General features: G+C 37.9%; 1 protein-coding gene across 1 annotated transcript in view; it reads right to left on the bottom strand.

The window, feature by feature from the left end:
- Positions 1-21,878, bottom strand: part of tanc2a (tetratricopeptide repeat, ankyrin repeat and coiled-coil containing 2a) — a 173,601-nt gene that overhangs the window by 53,620 nt on the left and 98,103 nt on the right. Inside the window, exon 4 of the mRNA XM_055194501.2 lies at positions 11,653-11,835. Coding sequence (XP_055050476.1) covers positions 11,653-11,835 — 183 coding nt within the window. The remainder of the gene's footprint in view (positions 1-11,652; positions 11,836-21,878) is intronic.

The following is a 21,878-nucleotide window of genomic DNA, read 5'->3' as shown; positions in this document are numbered from 1 at the left end:
TCTTTGACATGGAAATATATATAATTAAAAAATCTAAAAAATAAAAAGGTTCAGTGCATATTATACTATGAACATTAACAGTAAAGAAACATGTGGTATTTGGTGATCATTGGTAAATGTACAGACAATAATAAGGAATATAAATGGTTCCAAGAAAAATTTTCTCATCCTCTGCAACAATTTTCAAAAAGGGACATAATTGACTGTGACACTCAAGATGGTTACCAGGTAAGCAGATCTTATTTTTTCTCTCCAGATAAAAGTTTAAATGTTGTTTGTCATAGTACCTAGACAACTTTTTAGTTCTCATTACCAAAACATGAGTTTGTAAATGGATATATTTAATGCAATATCATGTTGCGGTAATGATTATCAAAAATTTAAATAATTATATAGGAAATGTGTTTTAAATCCTCTAAAAATAATGGTTATAGTACGTTTAGACCTTAATCTTATATGTGCAAAAAAAATTGGCTTCAAAGGCTTTTAAAAAAAATTGATGATGGACACCTTCTAAGTCTGGATTTCGTGAGAATCACCCACTTTCAATACACCACAGCTTTTCAAATTTTATTGGTTACATAAATATCCAGTAATGTAATATATGTTGATAACACTATGGATGCTTCATGGCTACAAACAAAATTACTTTTTACATATACAGTAATTTGAAAACGTTTCAAAATTCAGACTGTGTGGTATTATAAAATCACCACAGATAAAGTCGACTCTGCTCGTAAGACATCCAATAAATCCAAACAGCCAGACAGCACACCAATCCTTTTGAGCTATTGATTGACAACTGCTTGGCTTTGATTTAAAGGGCTCTGTAAGGTGGTGAACCAAAATTGTAGAGACAGATCCAGACTGTTAGTTCAGAGCTCTGCATGGTAAACTAAAAAAAGATGGAGGTGGCGGATGACATAATCTCTGTAGGTCACTTACTGTATGCCTTCAAATGTACCAATAACATGCAGAATAAACTCAGCAATTCATAACATAATCAATCCCTCAGCAAAAATGATTATACAGTACACCACTTAGTCTGCTAACCAGCTATAACCAGCACGATACCCCGACGTGGTCACCACGCTGGCATTGTAAGGCATGTTAACAACACATTTAATATTAAAAACATCACCCACGCTTACTAAGAGGACACTTCCTTCTTGTTTTGGCCCTGTCACAAAACACAACAGCTGGTCGCTCCACGCACCCATCACCCGTCAGAACTGATATATCACAATTTGTGCACTGTGATTTCTTCCTAATGAGGAGTGATGGCTCATTTATGTCCCTCGTGACGAGATCTCACTCGGGAACGAACGGCAGATGTCAACAGGCATCTTCAAATGATGCAGCCGTGTTATGTAAAGGGTTGCCCTGGAGACCAAGGCATCTTAAATGATGCGGTCCACAGTCGCCATGATTAGATCTGAACTGGTGTCACATTTCACATCCCAAAGGCAAAATCACATACATCTCCCGCTTATCGTATATTACGCATACATTTGTCAAGTAGCTTTACACAAATGTAATGTACTTATTACTGAAACTGGAAAATTTAGACATTAATTCAGTGGCATGGCAAAAATTGATAGTGATGGTTCTGCAAAACTCGCCATGCAATGCTAAATGATCTCAGGTATACTTTAAACCGCATTTCTATATCACAAATCACACAAGCCACATGCACAAGTTTAATGCTATAAGCAAAAAATCCTGACCCTCAAGAGTAACAGCAAACACTAATATAAATGATAAAAAGTTGAGAGACAGTAGATGCTGTCAGATCAAGTGTAAGTGATAATCTGATGTGAGGCGATTGGCAAAGTGCTCACCGTTTTCATCCAGACATCTTCTCTTCCTTCCTTGTAAACACATAAATCCAAAACGGACTCATCTTGGGAACACAGAAACTCGCTCGCATGTTCTCTGTATTTTAAGCGAACTCTAGCTAAACTGAAACATGTTTAGGAGTGATACTGACAAATTGATGCTCGAAATGATATCTTGGAAGGAGGAGCAAGTCAGTAAGAAGTCTTGACAAGGATGGAGAGATACAGAGAGAGTACGTAAATCGTGCCGCATATGGAAGTCAAAGTGTCACCTGGGACAGGAAACGAGGAGGTGTTGTGATTCCAATTATATCTCACTTATGCGGCCCTCCGAGCCGCCTAAACGCTGGGCTATTTTCAGCCTACAGAGGAGAGGCGCAACAAAGAGCGAGAGGTGAGAAAAGAGAGAGAGTGACGAGGGAAAGAGTGAATGGTGCTGTAAGGAGCTCAGGAAGAAGCGTCATTCATTCAAAGGTGCTGTTGTCATGACGAAGGGGTGGGTTAGCTAAGCAAAGGAGGCAGGGTTACACCACATGAGATACACGCATATGGACTACCTCTCCATATGTTCAACAGTGGGAGAGAAAAGACAACCTAGGAAATCTTAGCCTTTTAAAGGATGAAAGGTTCGCTGTACTGAAAAACATCACTTAATTGTTTCAATTTTCATTTTATTGTTGGAATTTCTTCCAAATTTGTCTAATGTTTACTGTCAAACAACAATTCGCAACAAATAAAAATAAATAAATAAATGACAAGCAACTGGCTTTACAGAAAATAAATAAAAACTACTCAAAAGCAGCCCAAAGATGGCTAATTTGAACATAAGAGTGTTCGAATTGGACACATAGTGCACAGCACAGTAGTGATCATGAGGTGGTGCTACAGTATCAAGGAAACTCCCAATTTCCAGTTTCTCTGAATCACAAACATACACATTTTAATCGCTACACACCTTTAAAATAGCATTTTATAACCAACTTAAACCAAACTTGAAAAATGAACACTAAAAAGTACATAAACAATAATTAACTAGTAGGGGTGGGCAGAAAAATCGATTATTTGATTAATCTTATTTTTTGTGGTCGATTCAAAATCGATTCTCAAAGGCCGTGAAACGATTTTTTTACCATATTTATTTCCGCAAACACTTAACGTTATGATTAACGTTAACCTTATTACTAGTCTTCTCCACTAGATGTCACCCTCTTTTTTTGCCTTACGATGTTATGAAGGAGTGAGAGGCGAGCCTGTCATGTTGACGTTGATGCCACCTTCACATAAAAAGTCAGAGGTATGAAGCATTGTAGATTTCGCAAGCAAGACGAAGACGATAGTGTTATGAACAAGAACAAAGCTATATGCGTGATTTGTAATGCAGAGGTGAAATGCTGTAGTAATATTAAATCTATATTCATTGAGTTGAATCGAGAATCGAGTATAAACATCTATCCGAGAATCGGAAATTGAATAAAGAATCGTAATTGAATCGATTTGATAGCTTGTGAATCGAATCGATCTGGAACATCTGAATCGATACCCAGCCCTATTAACTAAATTAACAGAATTTTATTTTTTAGTTTGGCTCACATCCCATTCGTTTACATGGAGGGGGCGGGGTTCATAACCTATATTGCAGCCAGCCACCAGAGGGCGATTCAAATATTTTGGTTTTACTTTTTAGGAAGTGTGTGGCACGCCTGGTGGATGCTAATATATAGGGGTGTTAATCGGACAGTTCATTAGGATGCGACACAGTATTGATTCTCTCCGCCAGCGGTGCGATTTTTTCCGATACATCAAACACTTCTTTGATGCGATTACGGTTTGATCCGATTCCATTAATTTATCGATATTTTGTGTTGCGCGCAATCTCTGTCCCAATTGGAAAATTTACAACAAACTAACAAACATACACTTTTTTTAATAACGAAAAATGTATAATGAGGGGCAAAATGGCATATCAAATTAAGCTTATGATGGCAACAATCAAAGTCTTGCAGTATTTTGTGCCAAAATGTGCAATAGTGACAGTTACTGAGGTAATTTTTTTATTAAATTGAAAGAAATTTTAAATTAAAATTTATGTAAACTATTCCTGTAATCGATTCTTAAAGGGATAGTTACTATATTAAACTATTCCTGTAATCGATTCTTAAAGGGATAGTTACTATATTAAACCCATTATTTACTCACCTCCAAGCTGTCCGAGATGCATATGTCCATCATTTTTCAAACTAACACATTTTCAGTTCTTTGTTTAAATGTTTTAGATCTTTCAGTTAATCAAATGTAAAGTTACTGGGTCCACGTCCTTCAAGTCCAAAAAAATTGCATTTATCCTTCCCCAGAGAAATCCAAACGGCTCCAGGATGATAAACAAATGCCTTCTGAGGGTAATCCACGCAGTGTTGTTGTAGAAATATCCAAATTTAAAACTTTATAAATGAAAATAACTACATATGCATCTCGGACGGCTTGGGGGTGAGTAAATCATGGGTTTTAATATAATTTTTGGCCTAACTATCGCTTTAAAGGTCCAGTGTGGGTTTTCGCGGCATCTAGTGGGGAGATTGCGAATTGCAACCAACCTCACTTTCAAAACGCGAAGAGAAGCTATGGTAGCTGCCACAGGACAAACATAGGGACGAAACGTGCTCTGTAGAACAGTTTGTCCTATTAGGGCTACTGTAGAAACATGTCAGCGACTTACATGTAAGGGCACCCACGATTTACTTAGATAAAACGGCTCATTCTAAGGTAATAAAAACAATACAGTTCATTATGTAAGGAATTTATACACCATTGATAATATAGTTGTTTATTAAATTGCATTTCTGTCAAGAGATCAAAGTTACACCTTGCACCTTTAACTGAAACCAAATATATCACAGAAGGAAAAAAACAGCTCAGTAATAGATTCTACCAACAAATATTAAATACAGTGCAAAAAAAGTCATTTTGAGCATACACGAGGCTTCAAAGCATGTGTGTGTTTACCTTTATTTTATTAAACAGTTCAGAATGTTAGCGATTAGCGTAATTGCGCTGGTTAAGACGGCGGGTGGGTCAAAGGTCAGAGATTAGTCACCGGAACGGAAGCGGCCTCTCCATAATGATTGCCATCATTAGAGTAAAAACGTAGCCTCCAGTTCCAGTAACTCACTCTGACCAGAAAAACAAGGGGGGACCTTGAAATGTTTCATTTGGAGAAGAACTCCGATGTGGGTTACCGAGACTATCCATCTGGACTGCCACAAGATGAAGCCAGCCAAAATGTTCCCCTCCAATCTCATCAGTAATTGCAGCTTAAGTCATTCAAGACACTTGATTTTATCTTAAGCCCTATAAGTCTACAGTACAAGTGTGGGGTATTATGGGAGAAAAAAGACTTGAGACTCAATAAGAAGACTTGAGACTGAATAATAATAAAGCATATGAAAGATCACTGCTGTGAAAACACACACACGCGTACACGCACACACATACATTAGCATACTGTAAAAAAAACTTTAATACTATATGTTTTTAATAGACCAAAATTTAGTTTTAGCCCTCAAGCCCTAAACTCTGGCAGATATGTTTCTTTGATGAATTAACACACAATGAATAATCTGTATTCAAATATATCCAACGGCCAAGTGAAACATATCTAATGCTTTTTGCAAAATAAACTTAAATAATTCACCCAAAAAGTTGAACTAGAGTTGAACTCAAAAACCAGGTCAGTCTTAAAGGTGCAGTGTGTAATTTTGAAAAGGATCTCCTGACAGAAATGCAAAATAATATATAAAACTATATTATCAGGGGTGTATAAAGACCTTTCATAATGAACCGTTATGTGTTTATTACCTTAGAACGAGACCTTTTTATCTACATACACCAAGGGTCCCCTTACATGGAGGTCGCCATTTTGTGCCGCCATTTTTCTACAGAATACCTTAACGGACAATGTTTTTACTAAGTTGTCTCAGACGATGACATGTTTGTCCGGTGGCGGCTACTGTAGCTTCTCTATGTGTTTCAAAAGCGAGGGGTGAGCAGTGGACTAAGCCGTTGGTAGCAATTTGCAATCTCACCACTAGATGTCGCTAAAATTTACACACTGCACCTTTAATATGTGAATGAATCATTTGTATGTGATTTCCTAACACTGCGTGTTTCGCATTAAAGCCCACCTGTGCAAGGCGGTCAGGGCGTGATTAACCAAACCACGACAGGGCACGGTACAGAACGACACATTAGCGACACAACCAGGCTTTAGGGGTTAAACGCTCCTGGATGTGATTTGGATTGGATAGTGCGAGTGCGCCCTTAGACTGGGTTTATGAGCTGGATCGATTTACTAATTTTTTTTTAAATGTCTCTCTTGTTCAAAAAACAAAGCTGTCATATGTCTTGGAAGAAAACGCAAGTCATATACATTTATAATCGTTTTATAGTTTTTATAGTATTGACAGCACCAGCCAGTCTACATTTAATTTTATTGTAAGAAATAAAGGGCCAAGACTTTCTTTCAAATTCTTTCGTACATTTATGCATTTGGCAGCCGATTTATTCCAAAGCTACGTACAAGGTACACATTGTATCATTATCTGCGTGTGCATTAGCTGGGATCGAATCCAAAACCTTTTGCACCGCCCTCAAAAGGAACACTTTTGTATTTGCATAAAAACATACAGGTTTGGAAAAGGTAAGGGTGAGTAAGTAATTTAAAATTGTTGGATGAACTATATCTTTAAGTGAATATTACTGGTAGAGGAAATGGCATCGTGAGCCAACGTTCATTTTAGCACAGGGCTGGCAGAACAATACAAGACATGGAAAGAAAAGGAAATCGCACTGTCAGTGCTGTCGTGCTTCCAGGAGAATGTGGGTGAAAACAGGTCATTGTGTTGGGGAGGGGCGTCCGCGGACAGGCCGGGCTGGAAGCGCTCAGTGGGACAACTCGGAAATGATAAAAGTAAGAAAAACAATGCGTGGATGGAAAAGCCGCTGGCAGTGCTCCAGGCTCGAGGGGGGAAAGAAGAAAAGCTGAGGAGGTGAAATAGAGGCTACAACCAGAGAATATGAACTCGGTAAACTGACGGATATTAGGGAGGGAGAAATTTTACAGCTTTCTTCCACGTTCACCACAGTAAATTAAAAGAAGACGGCGGATTGGGAAAGGTGTGTTGTTTTACTGCATAAGCATTTACATTTATGCATTTGGCAGATGCTTTCATGCAAAGTGACATACATATTTATTTAACAAGTACAGTAATGTTCTTTGCACATTGACTACCAAATACTCGTCCGAAAAATACGACCTCATGTTGTGTCAGTCATGTTTACACACTGCCTCCGAAACTTTCTGCGTTTTTCACATCCATAGCAAGGATTTTAGATAGTGTTGCGCGATATGCCCCATTTTGAGATCGCCCTATCGTCAGTCTGCGAGATCGCCGATACACAATAGTATCGGGGGGCAAGGCAGTAGTTTACTCATTTATTTGTTCATTTTTACTTATTTATGACAAGTCACTTGATTGGTGGACAAAATTGAAGCAAGGGCAACACTGTCATAACTGCAACATTCTTAAAACTGATGCCATTAATCCATCCGCATCATTAAGTGCAGGCGCTCTAAAATTTCCTGCGTGCCAGGAAAACTCACTGGTTTTAACCCTCTGCCTGCCTAACAACCTCTCTAGTGCAAGGAAATGTCAGAGCCATGCGTATTAGGTGCTAGGAGGAGTCCATGCCGTGCGCATTCAGGTCCGAGCAAGAGTCCAAGACGTGCGCATTCAGTCAAGGTGCGTGCGAGAAGGAATCCGCGTGCATAACAAGCTCTCTCGCGCAAAGTGAAGCCCACAAACTCGATACAATATCAATACACGATTTTTTTTTTTGAGAGGTGTTTTGACATTAGAGCCACCATACAAGCCAAGGCCAAAATCAAGAATAGTGTCTGACAAGTGGATCACAGACAACATGCAGCACAAAGTATAACAAACAAAGTGAGGAATACAAAAAACGGAATATAGACAGATAGAAAGTAACATGTTGCCCATACTTGAAAATGTGACCTCTGCATTTAACTCATCCCAGTGTATAGTGAACAAACCCACCCAAATTTTTTACCAGTGGATGAATGAATATGTACCGTATACTGTACAGTGTGCAAGGTTTGTGTGCGTGACGAATTTGTAGGATAATGCATACAAAAAAAAGCATACGAATATTACAGACTACAGTGTGCAAAGATCTTAATGCTGCTTAAGCTCTACTTATGACTTTCTGTGACATTACAAACAGCAATGTAGAATCTATAAACTGGTAAAACCAAATACCTCTACAAAATTTACAAAACTGTACATTTTCTGTCGTTGGGGTGGTACCCTAAGGTTCTGTTTTTCTACAGGTATACTAAACAAAATAAAAGTTGTACCTTTTTGGATACTAGGGGTGTAACGGTACGTGTATTCGTATCGGACCGTTTCGGTTCAGGGCTTTCGGCACGGTGCACACGTGCACCGAAACATAGATATGTATAAAGGCTAGATGGCTCAAGGCGGAGTCCCTAACGGCTTCACCTGGCGGCCATCTTACGACAGGGTGCTCGCTCACTCGTAGCATTGAGTTTAATGGTGCAGGTACTTTTAAATGACCATTACTTGCTCAATTTTCTACCGATTTTCAAACGGTTTGGGTTTTTACAAACGTTATTAACGTGGCTATAATTCTGGATGCTTTAACATGTTTCATGAATTTATTTTTTATTTTTAGTATAGGTATGCAGTGTCATAGGTACATCTTTGACGTTTATAACAAACCAAACCGTTTAAAAATCTGTAAAAAATTAAGCAAGTTATGGTCATTTAAAAGTACCTGCATGATTAAAACTCAATGCTACGAGTGAGCGAGCGCCCTGTCGTAAGATGGCCGCCAAAATGCGGACGTTGCACTCAATTGGCCAGCAGCGCAGACGAGCCATCTAGCCTTTATATACATATCTATGCACCGAAAGGCCGAATGCAATCTTTTATGTGCGCCTGTGCGGAACATAATACGTGGGTTTCCACACGAACATATTAAGTGGCGGAAGTCTCCGTGTTCAGCACAAGTCTTCTGTCAAACATATAACATAATTCGGCCCGCAGAAAGATTTTTATTTACTTAGTTGTATATTCCTTTGATTATTGATGTAAATGTTTACGTGTCGTGTCTAAAAGCGCATGTTAAACGCGTGTCAACGCGCTGTTTTGTTCTTTCAAAAGTGCGTGAGAGGATGCACGTCTTTCGTTGCTACGCAATCATGAGACGCGCTTTCTGTGACAGCGAGAATAAGGAATGCGTGATCAGATTTTTCATCTGCACCTCACGTCAATCATATCATTGTCACAATGCGATCAGCTGGTCGGGACAGAGAAGAGCTGTAACCCGGGCTTACTCAGCTGCGGAGGGGTTCGTTATTTTAAATCACAGCTTACATTGACAACACAAGCAAAGATTAGGAGAAACGTGCAAAAGATCAAAGATGGCTATGTATGCAACTCACTAATGTCAAAATGAGTGTATAATAAGTATATCATCATGTTGCTTGCTATGCAGTTACACATAGAGCAGTAATATTATTTTTATACAGCGATGGTACATAGCCAATTCAATACTGAGTTAAACGATCCAAAACAGAAAATTTTTGGCGGCAAAAATGTAGGCTAATAGTTCATAAATGTATTCAGGAATTGAATTTGTTAGTTTAGTGCAAGGTTTAAGTAGAAAAAGTTTAAGAGAAGGTTAAGAAAAGAGTTACCTACTGTTGTAAAATAATATAAAAAAGAACTTTGCAGTAGTATTTTATTTATTATTTTTGTCATTTTATATATATTTTATATATTATATTTTAATAAAAAGTGTTTGTTTACAAATTGTAAAAAATTGTAAAAAAAGTTTATAGTAAACAACCAGTAAACAACCTGCAGTTTAATGTTTGCATTTTTCCCTTACTGTACCGAAAAAATGAACCGAACCGTGGCCTCAAAACCGGGGTACGCACCAAACCGTGATTTTTGCTCACCGTTACACCCCTATTGGATACATTACTGTACTTATTGTGTTCCTTTAAAGATGCAGTTAACTGATTGTACCCCTAAAATTTAACTGGTAAAAACATTCTTTCTTAAGGTACACAAGGTCCTTCAGGTATAATACTGTACACCAAAAGGTAAAATATTTCGGTGTTTTATACCCATAAAGGTACAAAAATGAACCTTTCAGGGTACCACCCCAGCAACATGGTGCATGGTGATAATGAACACATATGTCTTTTAAATTTGAGAAAAGTTTTGGTTTCTTATAGTCACAATGTTGATTATAATACTTGATTACTTGTTTAACCTTTCTGCGTGATTTACAGCAAGTAGTAAACAATAAGTGAGCTGCACTGCTTCTAACCAGAGTGTAAGAGAAAAAAGGACATAAACTAAAGGAAGAGAATAAAATCAGCACACCCTTGTGGCCGCTGGGAGAACTGCAGTGTTTCAAGATTGCATGCGCAAATAAAAGACCTTAAATTAAAAACATTTGAAAACATTAGCCACACTGTACTATTCAGACATTACAATTTACAAAGGTAAATATATCTAAGATCAACACAGCAACAGCAATAAAAACATCAATATCACTACAGTATGTAGCCTACTATCTGACTATTTATACATCATAAAATGTATGAATAAATTGTAATGTATATTTGTGACCTTGCTTCTAAAACCCTGCTAAAATAATTTGACCGATTTCTACATAAAATCACCCTACACTGTAAAAAAAATCCGTAGAAATTGCAGCTGAGTTGCCGGTAATTTACCGTAAATTTAAATTTATGTTATTTACTGGCAACATTTTGTTCAAAGTTAAATGAACATTTAACATTTACAAGTCTTTGTCTTTACAGAGTAAAACCAAAAAACAGCATCAAGCAAAACATTCTGGGAAACAAAATCTGAAGCAAAAAACAGAAAAAGGTTGATGATGATTTCTGGTTCCCAGAATGCTTTGCATGAGGCTGTTATTGTATAGTTTTATTCTGTAAAGATAAAGACTTGTTAATATTTAGAATGTATTTAACTTTGAACAAACTCTTGCCGGTGAATGGCATAAATGTAGATCTACGGTAAATTACCGGCAACCCAGCTGCAATAACATTGAAATTTTTACGGACTTTTTTTTACAGTGTACATAATTCTGTAAAAATATAACCTGACTGGGTAAGATCATGTCCAAGATTAAAATCAATAAGCAAAATCAAATTTTGATGCTCTTTGTCTCATAATAAGATTATTATTAGGAACAGGGTCACATTAAAGCAAATATACAGTTATTACTTATACAAACAGGCATGTGTTTATTGCCATACAAATTTTAAATTATGCTCACATAAAAATGTCCTTACACCCTCATTCTTTTAAATTCATGAATTAGACTTTCTATTTATTTGGTCACTAGCTAAACAACCAAAGAATCACACATCCATGCATAAACAAATCCCACACATCAATAAAAGCCATTTTGGTCCTCAACACACAATAATCCATGGCTGTACACAATGTTACATCACAAACTCATTCACACTCTCTCCGGTGCGTCTGTGCTCTCAACAGGACTTCTGGCATGTAGCTGGAGCGTTTGAAAGGAGAACAGGAGGAGGCACTCACCGATCATAGCACAACACACCCACACACAAACAACTGCTAGCATCACACCGATACAAATTCATTTCACAGATGTAACCGTACGCACACAAGCAAACATATGCACAAAGTGTGTGCTTTACCTGGGATTCTCTTGAGGGGCTGGAGGCGCATGTTGAGGGCCTGGTGGGAGAGCAGGGGCGAGGAGGGGAGAGAACGAGAAACGCCCTCCATGATCCGAATGTGTTGCATGCCCTCGGTCACCGGCAGAGGAGGGACGGCGTAATCCCCCTCAAACACACACTCGCCCTCCACGGAGTCACTGCCTGAAGGGGAAAGAGGTTAAAGAGTTTAGAAACCTCCTACATACAGTGAAGCAGATTCATCGGTGCAGCTCAAATGATGTGCAAGACTTATCTGAATGAGAAAGTGTCAGAAACACAAACTTATTGCTATCACTACTCCTCAAGATAAAATTCCTCCAGAAATAGATTCATCAAACATGTTATCAAACATAACACCTGTAGCTGTTATGCACGTCTGATATACATTTTCCATTGTAATCACACACAGACACCTTAAATGGATAGTTCGCTGAAAATGAAAACCATGTCATCATTTTCTTTCAAAACCTGTATAATGTTTTTCTTCTGCTGATCAGAAATTATGGTATTTTGAAAAAAAAACAGATCTGGGACACCATTCACTTGCATAGAATAATTTTTCCCGACCCTACTACCGATGTCAATGGTGCCAGATCTGATTGGTTACAAACATTCTTTCGAAATATCTTCCTTTGAGCAACTTGAGAACAACTTAGTTTTCGATAAACTATCCCTTTAAGACTCCTTAAACACAGAACCCCCTAAAATCCACATCCTTAAACAAGAATTTTGAAATATTGTAAGGAATTCTGGTTAAGGCAATTTTTTCCAGATTTTTTTATTTATTTAGCATTTTTTATAATTTCTATTTAATAAAGAATATATACAAATATAAATATTATGTATTATAAATATTATAATAATTTTATATATATATTTATATATTTAAGCAATATTGCTCGAGTAGGAGTGTGATATAGCTCTATATCATCACGGCTGTGATTAGGCCAGAGGCACGAAGCCGTAGGCCGAGTGCCGGAGGCAATCACAGCCGTGATGATATAGAGCTATATCACACGACTCCGAGCGCGACATTGCTTTTATACAACAGTTCGACGGCACACGTTTGAAAAACGAAAACTAGAAAACAACAACGGAGTTATTTTAAAAGCCTCTTTGTTTGAGAACTACTTCTTCTGCCACGGATTTGAGGGAGGCCAGAATGACAGGTAACACTTTCGGCTGCTTTGAATCTCATAATAACTCAATGGACAGAAAAGCTGTTACTTTATATTACCGTTTCTTAGTCACAAAGTGTAGTTTTAAGATTAGTTCAGTCGAGAATGTATATGTATTATATTTAAATCTACAGTCGATTAGTAAAGATAGCGCCTGTTTGAACGTTTGCTTAGTGAGATTCGGTACGAATGAGAACCAAAGCATGAGCGGACATCAGTGTTCACTCGCCCCGCTGACCACCGCCCTCTCTGGGCTACATCTCTGACAGAGATACCCCGGCTCTCATGTTGGCCTTGTTTGTTTATGATCGTCAAAATGAGATCAAATCAGCAGTATTTGGTGTCATGATAAAACTATTACTTGTTTTTTTTATTCATATTTAGTGTCTTTTGTGTTGTTATTGTTTTGGCGCGAGGTAAAAGTTAATAAAACTATACTTGTATAACGCTACTATTGCTTTCTCATTTATTCTTAACGCGATACGAGCACTCGATTATTATTATTAAACTTTGTTCTTGTCAGTACTATATAAAACGGTTTTTTATAAGTGTCAGAGAGATGTTTTTGCATGCTGCTTATAAATATATCAGTGGCGATATCTCATAACATGTTTTAATAGTCACGTCACGATAACATAAATGATCAATGTCCGCAATCAAAAGCTGCGGTGCTTACCTGCAGTTCCACGGTGTTTTCACGTTCTGATAAGAGATATAGCTCCAGAAAAAAACGAGTGTTTATATTCCTCTTTCCAAGTGTTAATCGTCCACACGATGTGACAAGACATTACTCCCATTAACTTTAACGTAACATCCAAGAGCGCTGATCTTTGACGGAATAATAACTCCCGATTGGGGATTCACAGACTGATTTATGAGCTAGTAAACTAATGAGACACACGGAGAGTGTTTAAAAACAGGGCGTCTGTGTTTTTCCATTCAGAGATGAGCCTGTATATATATATAATTTATTTATAAACTAGAATATATAAAAACATAAATAAATATACACATGTAAATGTTTCTTAAATACATACATGAATGTATGTGTATTTATATATACATAATAAATACACACAGCAAAAACTCATATATTATGCAAAAGTTACTTTTATTTTGTATGAAATTAATCTAGATTAATCCTTGCCCAGCACTAATAAAAATATAAATAAACATAATAATTGCCCACCAAAACACAAATATTATGCAAAAACGCAACTTGTATTTGTATGCGATTATCGTGATAAATTTTTGCCCACCACTAAGACGAATGCGAACATCCCATGTGTGCAAACCACATAAGACTCCATCCAATTTAGTGATCTTGGATGTATTGAACACATTTACAGGTTGTAAGGTACAGGGAAATACAAGCAAGATCGAGATTTAAACTCAAACACAACTTGATAAATATAAATAACCGTAGATAAGCACATACAAAATGTAGAGTCTCGAAGTAGCACAAATGAATACCTGCACACATTTACAATAGTAAGCATTACTACATTTGTGTGTATTTATGCTGACATTAAAATGCCACTGTGGATTTTTCATTAACTATCAATTAAATGCATTTCATTCTCTGCAGCAGCAGGGTGCTGAAAGGCATTTAATCACTTGCATGTGGCTCTTATCAGACCTGTAAGATCAGATCCCTGTGTGCGGCTAACATTTACTATTCAGAGAGCTACAGTAGTAAATCAACCAAGTGTGTGTGTTTGCATTGCCAATGTTGGGTGAGGCTCTGGACCAAGCAATCGCAGCCCTTCTCTCTTCATTTCACTGCAGATTCTCTCATTTTCTTCTCTATTAGCCACACCCTACATTCATCTCGCTGTCTGGTGTTTCTTATCACATCATTGCCCACCACTTTATCTCCCCTATTGGAAATCAGCTTGTTTAGAGTTGTTCTAAGCTGCTCATACCTGCTTGTGGTGGTCCAGTCTAAAACAGGAGAATTTGTACATAGTGGCTAATTCGTATGGATTCGTACGAAGTGAGTCGTACAAAACTACAATTATCATAAAAACTATAACGAAACGCCAACGTCACGGGCAAAAGAAAATCGTACAAATGTTATTGACATTTGAATGAATATGAATTAGCCACCTCTTAAAAATACGAATTTCCATGAGATAGCGTTAGGTGGTCAGACCTGGCTTGGACCACGTTACAAAAAAATTAGACTGGACATTTTTTGGGGGGTACCCCAAATAAGACCGCTTTTATAAGTCAAGCCACCCTGCAGACTCTTTACTCTTTCTTTCTCTCTCGCTCCCTCTCAGAGAGCTGTTATGTGAAATCTTTTCTTGAATCTTCGTGAACAGCATCAAACTACTACTGCAGATCAGAACGTGAACTGAAACTGAAAATAATTCTTATACACCAACATACAACAGGAAAGCTGAGAAACACTCAGTAGTGATATCCTTCAGTTGATCTGCTCCAATTGCTGCAGGAATACTAGAAATCGATGAAAACCAGTAAATAAAGGCTTTTCACAATGACCATGTGCACACTGCAGCTAAATTCGGTGGTCACTTCTTATCTGGTTGCCGAATCACTTTCATACAAACTAACTGCTTGGTAATTTACTGACGTGATGACAGCATTTAACCCCTTCAGACCTATTTCAGTGTGCAATTTGTTTTAAACAGTTGATTTTAACTCTCCTTACGATATAGAAATAAGTCTAAATACAAGATTTGTGCCAACCATTATTTTCAGAGCCGATCCTCCCTGTACACAAGGTTCGCAAACTGCGTAGGGCCCCGAACCCCTAGGGAGTCCCCTTGCTCTTAACTTCATGCGAGAGCTATTCGAAAGCATAACAAGCAGTCTGATCTCACGATACTTAAAAGGTGCCAAAGAATGCATTGAAATAATATGTTAAATTGTTCTTTGATATTTACATAGAAGGTATGTAACTTTATGATGTGCTTTCTACCAATAGTGGAACTTCAGCCTAAACACTAGCATATAGCATTAACTAGCATGTAGCGTTAACTCAGCAGTCACAACTTTGGGTAACACTTTATTTTACGGTGTCTTTGTTACACATGTTACATGTAATTATTATAGTAATATCAGTTAATTATGCATAATTACATGCAACTAATCCTAAACCAAAACCTATTCCTAACCCTAACCCTAACCCTACAGTAAGTACATGTTGTTGATGATTATTACTTGGTACTTAAATATATAATAACAATGTAACAGTGACGCCATAAAATATAGTGTAACCCAACTTTGTTTTTAACATCTTTGTTATTAATTAAATATGTTATTTAATGTTGGGGCGTACATCCCGACTGTAACATCACAGTTGGTGTTATGTTGAGATTGGCTTGTTTTCCAGCGGTCTTTTGCATGTACGAGGTTTACATAAGAATGAGAAAACAATTGTGTTTGAGGCTCATGATATGTCATTACCATGTACAGAACTCTTATTATTCATCTATGCCTAGGTAAATACAGTTTTTGAAACTACAGCACCTTTCATTTAATTTGTCAGTCGGTCTGTGCAGCTCTGCACGCAGTTGACTATCGACACGTGTCTTGATATATGGATATGGTTTTAAGCTATTCGTCCAGAGCAGAAAAGACAAAAAAACGCCATGAAGGTGAAGTAAAAACATTAAGAACACATAAATGTTTCAAATTCCTATTTAGTCTTGACCAACCATCCAATGGATTTATAACAAACACTCCAGTCCAAATTTATAGCTACACTTAAGCAGAGACAGTGAATTGGTTTTTATGAGCGCACTGACAGGCCCCCTCACAAAGTTGCTTAGGCCCCCAAGAAGTGAAGGACCAGGATTTTTTCATGTCCAGTACAATGGACACCACGAGTAAAGCAACATAAATGTGGAAGAAACATGTTAATTATGAAGCATGTTAAATAGAAAAAACATATTTTGACAAGAAATTACTTAAAGGGATACTTCACCGATTTAGCATTCAGCTTTGTATCTGTAGAAACCCGGCAGTATTACTGAATGACCATGTTTCCCTCCATCATTTCCCCCTGAGAGGAGAGATATCTGCATTTTGGTTCTGCAAAAAAGTCCTCCGATGATGCAAAAATCGTCATATTACATCATCGGAGGACTTTTTTGCAGAACCAAAATGCAGATATCTCTCCTCTCAGGGGGAAATGAGGGAGGGAAACATGGTCATTCAGTAATACTGCCGGGTTTCTACAGATACAAAGCTGAATGCTAAATCGGTGAAGTATCCCTTTAATGTATGGCTGAAAAATTGAATAAGAATGTAAAAATGTAAGAAATGTAAAAAAGCCTTCAGAACTGCCTTAATTATACATGGCACTGATTATACAAGGTGCTGAAAGCATTCTTTAGAAATGTTGGCCCATATTGATAAGATAGCATCTTGCAGTTGATGGAGATTTGTGTGATGCACATCCAGGGCAAAAAAACCCGTTCCACCAAAGATGCTCTATTGGGTTGAGATCTGGTGACTGTGGGGGCCATTTTAGTACATGGAACTCATTGTCATGTTCAAGAAACTGATTTGAAATGATTTGAGCTTTATAACATGGTGCATTATCCTGCTGGTAGTAGCCATCAAAGGATGTGTACATGGTGGTCATAAAGGGATGGACATGGTCAGAAACAATGCTTAGGTAAGCCGTGGCATTTAAACGATGCACTAAGAGGCCTAAAGTGTGCCAAGAAAACATCCCCCACACCATTACACCACCACCACCACCAGCCTGCACAGTGGTAACAAAGCATGATGGATCCATGTTCTCATTCTGTTCACGCCAAATTCTAACTCTACCATCTGAATGTCTCAACAGAAATCGAGATTCATCAGACCAGGCAACATTTTTACAGTCTTCAACTGTCCAATTTTGGTGAGCTTGTGCAAATTGTAGCCCCTTTTTCCTATTTGTAGTGGAGATGAGTGCTACCCGGCGGGGTCTTCTGCTGTTGTAGCCCATCCATCTCAAGGTTGTGCGTGTTGTGGCTTCACAAATGCTTTGCTGCATACCTCAGTTGTAACGAGTGGTTATTTCAGTCAAAGTTGCTCTTCTATCAGCTTGAATCAGTCGGCCCATTCTCCTCTGACCTTTAGCATCAACAAGGCATTTTGCCCACAGGACTGCCGCATACTGGATGTTTTTCCCTTTTCACACCATTCTTTGTAAACCCTAGAAATGGTTGTGCGTGAAAATCCCAGTAACTGAGCAGATTGTGAAATACTCAGACCAGCCCGTCTGGCACCAACAACCATGCCACACTCAAAATTGCGTAAATCACCTTTCTTTCCCATTTTGACATTCAGTTTGGAGTTCAGGAGATTGTCTTGACCAGGACCACACCCCTACATGCATTGAAGCAACTGCCATCTGATTGGTTGATTAGATAATTGCATTAGTAAGAAATTGAAGAGGTGTTCCTAAAATCCTTTGAGTGAGTGAGTGAGTGAGTGAGTGAGTGAGTGAGTGAGTGAGTGAGTGAGTGAGTGAGTGAGTGAGTGAGTGAGTGAGTGAGTGTGTGCGTGTGCGTGTGCGTGTGCGTGTGTGTACTAAATAGAAGTATTAAAAATACATTTTATCAAATGGTTAAAGGTAAATACAATAACACATATAATGCATTTATATAAATATTAATTTCACAATATTAATGTGCAGTATCATATCTATTATTCATCTAAAGACACTGATATTTTTTTCTGTTAAAAAGAGAAAACACCAAACCCTCACCAAACAGGTTTTTCGTTTACAATTGTGAGATGCCTAAACAAAGCTATGGTTTTACTACATCAACCATCACATTGAGGGAGTGACTCCTGTATTCTGTACATAAAGTACAAGTGACAATGCGGTTGTCACTCCTAAAGAGTGCTCGATACAGTAATTCCTTTGTTTCTGTCTGAGTATTTTCAAAGATGTTAGGATCTGCGAGCGTGAGATCCGGACTGAAGAATTCACAGCGTGTTCAGCTGCGTCATAGGATGTCATCAGACAGGAAGAGACCATGTTGTGCCCAGTCTGGCCATACCGACAGATGGCACAGACAGGAAGAGAGGAACGGAGAGAAAATACTGAATGAAGCACCCACCTACTAACCACACACAGTCTCTCTTTTCATTTGTCGTCTAAGTTGCACTACACTAAAAAAAAACTATCTTGAAAATTTCAGAGGTCTCAAATCAGGATTAGCAAACATCATATTGTAAACACAAGAGTTATGATTTTAGTCACAATGCAAGCATTTTAAACAGCAAAGCATCGTACTTTAATCGAGTCAAGACCATGAAAATATTAGATGCTATCTATTTTATAAATATGTAACGCAGTTAACATCAATAAAGGGAGGACAGAAGCAACCACGACAGCCTTTTTCAATTAAACAGTCATAAGTGAATAGCAGAGGTCTTGTCATAAAGTGTCATAAAGTTTAGTTATGATTTCTCAATGTGAATTTAAGATATTATAAAGGAATTATAAGAGTAACTGAAGAATAAATATTGTTCATGTCATGGGGTCGTCTTGCGTTTGACACATGAAGTCATGGCTCACAAAAGATGAGATATCACATCACTATGACGTCACATGGAAGAAATATTTGCATCTACGATAAGGAAACAAGAAGAGGAGAGAGAAAATCGGAGCACTGTGAGAGGGGAAGGATAAAAAATCCAATTGCCGCAAGCTTCCCCAAGGAGATGAAAGGCACTCAGTGGGGAAAAAAGGTTATAAACAGGGGTGTGTCTGACAGAGAGAGAGAGAGAGAGAGAGAGAGAGAGAGAGAGAGAGAGAGAGAGAGAGAGAGAAAAGGTTTAAGAGGGTTCAATGGCAGCAGAAGGACCAGCTTATAAATGTGTATCTTCTGTTTTATTATATCTTTATTTTGCTTCAGTCAATCAAATGAAGAAAGTGGGGTTAAATTCAACATCATTGTGAATAAAGCAATCCCAGAATGCAATGTGCTAACATTAGACCATCAACTGCAAACTTGCAAATCTAAAGAAGACTTGGTTTATCTGTCCTGTTTAACACCCTAAATCTCATGCAGCTACAAACGCCTTATCAGGGAGGACACATTGAGGGCTAAATGACCAACGATTGGGAGCTAATCAACGCATACTTTGGATCCTCTTGTACTTTATTACAGGCATATTTTATCGCTTCTCAGTGCACACACACAAGCGTTATGAGGTGATACGAGCCCGGTGGGAGGATTGAGTGCGATTCAGAAAGCTGCTCTCTAATTTATGTAGGCTGATAGCAGAACCTGCTCGCCTAATCAAAACACCCCACTAAATCTGAGCCCGGATCGGCCCAGTGCCCTTGAGCCTGGAACAGAACCATCACTCGTCACACAACCCCACACTGACAGTGCCTGGAAATAAAGCCAGAAAAAGAGAGAAAGGAAAGTGAAAGAGAGAGAGAACCGGATCATTTCCCATATATACATCATTCCCCACTGAGACCTTTGTTGTGCCGCATGAATATCATCAAGAGATGATAAAGTCTTGAAGATCAGATTTCATGTGGTTTGACAAGAGCGCACGTTAAACACGTCAAATCACAAACCACGTTTTGTTGTAACTATGATCTTTGTTGACATTTTTATCAGCAGCAATCGAAGAGTCAGACCCACGGCCTGGTGTTTTTATTTAGTTAATGGAAGTTATTCTTACTGCTAATTTTCCCATGCATCAAATCCAAAACAGGAACAATGATCTATTCTAGGGATGCTCCGATCGATCGGCCGCCGATCGCAATCGTCCGATAACAGCATTAAATTACGCGATCGGCATTCGCTAAATTTGCCGATCTCATGAGCCGATCTTTCTGTTTACTTTTATCATCATAGCGTTCCTGATGCGGCTGCAAAAGATACCATTTTACACAGTGCGAGCATTTTGTAACCCGTTGCTCATGTGTGACGTGCAGATTTGGATTTCTCTCTCTGCCTTTAAAGAGATATGCGTATTTTCTATAAGGACGCGCTCCGGTCCTCAGCGCGATGCGTCTTCACATCCCTATCAAACAGTGTATACAACACATATCTATCGCGGACAATTGCATCCTCATGCCGAAAGTTTATTACTTGCATTCGTTTTAAAGGTTTAAACTTCCATTTTCATCACAGCTGCTCTTGTTTGCAGACACCCGCCGCACGCATACACAACAGCCGGTCACCAGTGCACGTGAAGAGAACGATCTCTCCCACGTCTTAAAGCTACAGTATCCTAATTCATCTTTCAATAAAATTACTCTCTGCTCTTGACTAAAGAACTTTTATACTTCATACGAATGCGTGTATATTTAATTCATACAGTAAAGACTGTGAAGTGTTTTAATTACTTTTAACAGACATATGCCTTTAAAAAGGTTTATTACATTTCTCTTTGCAAGAAGAAATATTTGTTGTGCTTATTTATTTGATTCTCTATTAAAACAATAATATACCTAATTTATAGTTAGTTTCATTTCTACAAATGGTGCAAACTCTGCTAGATTATAGATAAAAGATTCCCATTCCACTGCCATTCTGTGATCGGCAGATCATGATCTTGGTGATCGGTAATCGGCCCCAAAAATGCTGATCGGAGCATCTCTAATCTATTCCCATGCAAACAGATGGTGTTCCACCTACAGGCCACTCCGATTCTACCTTAACATATACATTTACATTTATGTTAACACTTTTATCCAAAGGAACTTACAGTGGATTTAAGGTATAGATTTTACACTGTAAAAATTTAGCATTTTTGTCAAAACAACATATATATATATATATATATATTTTATTTCACTTAGTTTTTATAAGTTATGTCAACTTATCACAGGTCAAAACTTAAAGAGCACCTATTACATTGCTAAAATTTTATTTTGTGTATTTGGTATAATACAATGTGTTTACATGCACTGTAAAAAATACTTTGCTGCCTTAAAATTTTTTGTTAAATCAACGCAGATTTACAAATCATGTCAACAGAGATGAGTTGTCACAACTTAAAAAATATAGTTGAAAAAAGTAA

This window comes from Misgurnus anguillicaudatus, chromosome 19 (genome assembly GCF_027580225.2).
Source record: "Misgurnus anguillicaudatus chromosome 19, ASM2758022v2, whole genome shotgun sequence".
In the NCBI taxonomy this organism is placed as follows: Eukaryota; Metazoa; Chordata; class Actinopteri; order Cypriniformes; family Cobitidae; genus Misgurnus; species Misgurnus anguillicaudatus.
Note: the sequence above shows the minus strand (reverse complement) of the source record. Positions and strands in the feature narration are given on the sequence as shown.